This window comes from Juglans microcarpa x Juglans regia, chromosome 7S (genome assembly GCF_004785595.1).
Source record: "Juglans microcarpa x Juglans regia isolate MS1-56 chromosome 7S, Jm3101_v1.0, whole genome shotgun sequence".
NCBI classification, from domain to species: Eukaryota; Viridiplantae; Streptophyta; class Magnoliopsida; order Fagales; family Juglandaceae; genus Juglans; species Juglans microcarpa x Juglans regia.
The window spans coordinates 336,482-337,487 of record NC_054607.1 but is presented as its reverse complement, the minus strand read 5'-3'; the positions used below and the strand labels follow the sequence as shown (position 1 = coordinate 337,487).

The window sequence follows — 1,006 nt, the reverse complement described above, 5'->3', positions numbered from 1 at the left end:
ACTATCATCATATTATATGCCTCAAGCTTTCTTATTAGAGAGAGAGAGAGAGAGAGATCATCAAAGAGAGAGAGAGAGCATGGAGGCCAAGGAAGGAAAGGGAGTGGCGAAGCACGTATTTATAGCAAAGTTCAAAGATGGAACTTCAGCTGCACAGATTGAGCAACTCATCAAAGATATGGCCAACCTCGTCAACCTCATCCCCCCAATGAAGTCTTTACACTGGTACTCATCATCATGATTCCTAATTCACTAATTAAGATCATGAGATCAAGACCCTAGCTTATAAATTGATCTCACCATATATAATATATATATATATATATATATATATATATATATATATACTTTAATTCGTTTAATTTTGAAAATTAATACTTGATGTAGTCGTCATAAATATTATTAATGTTTTTATTTTATGTAATAATTAATTAATCATATTAATGGTAATAGGGGCAAGGATGTGAGCCCTTGGAACAAGAATGAAGGTTACACTCATGTGTTTGAATGCAACTTTGAGAGTATGGAGGGAATCGCAGAGTATGTTGCTCATCCTGCCCATCTTGAATACGCAAAGAGCCTCCTTCCTTGCGTGGACAAGTGCATTGTGTTTGACTACAATCTCAGTACTACTCAGCCGGCGGCCATCATGATCTAGATCATCATCATCATCAGCCCTGCTTCTTCATGATCTGCTTGCTAGCTTCAATATATATATATATATATATATATATTTATATATCATGTAATCTCTAGCTAGCTAGGGAATTAATAAGCTGGACATGCACGTCCAAGTGATCTTTTCTAATTAAGATCAGATCGATCAAGTACTTAATTACTCATGTAGCTTAATTATAATGAACTTATTTGAATTAATTATGTAGGTACGTGCATGCATGATCATGATCTGTAACCCATGATCATCTCAATAAATCATGAACGTACTCGAATCTATATTATATATATGATATTCGATCATATTCAAATAAATTTGTTTGTTTATATA

At 33.7% G+C, this 1,006-nt stretch overlaps 1 protein-coding gene across 1 annotated transcript; it reads left to right on the top strand.

Annotated features, from left to right (window-relative positions):
* On the top strand, positions 1-1,006 carry LOC121240278 (stress-response A/B barrel domain-containing protein HS1-like). Its single transcript, XM_041137670.1, has 2 exons — positions 1-225; positions 454-1,006. The coding sequence occupies exons 1-2, from the start codon at positions 17-19 to the stop codon at positions 656-658; spliced, it is 414 nt and encodes a 137-aa protein (XP_040993604.1). The 5' UTR covers positions 1-16; the 3' UTR covers positions 659-1,006.

Coding starts and splice junctions, on each gene's coding strand:
- LOC121240278 (XM_041137670.1), top strand. CDS start 17: ATGCCTCAAGCTTTCTTATTAGAGAGAGAGAGAGAGAGAGATCATCAA. Junction 226..453: donor CCAATGAAGTCTTTACACTG/GTACTCATCATC, acceptor TAATGGTAATAG/GGGCAAGGATGTGAGCCCTT.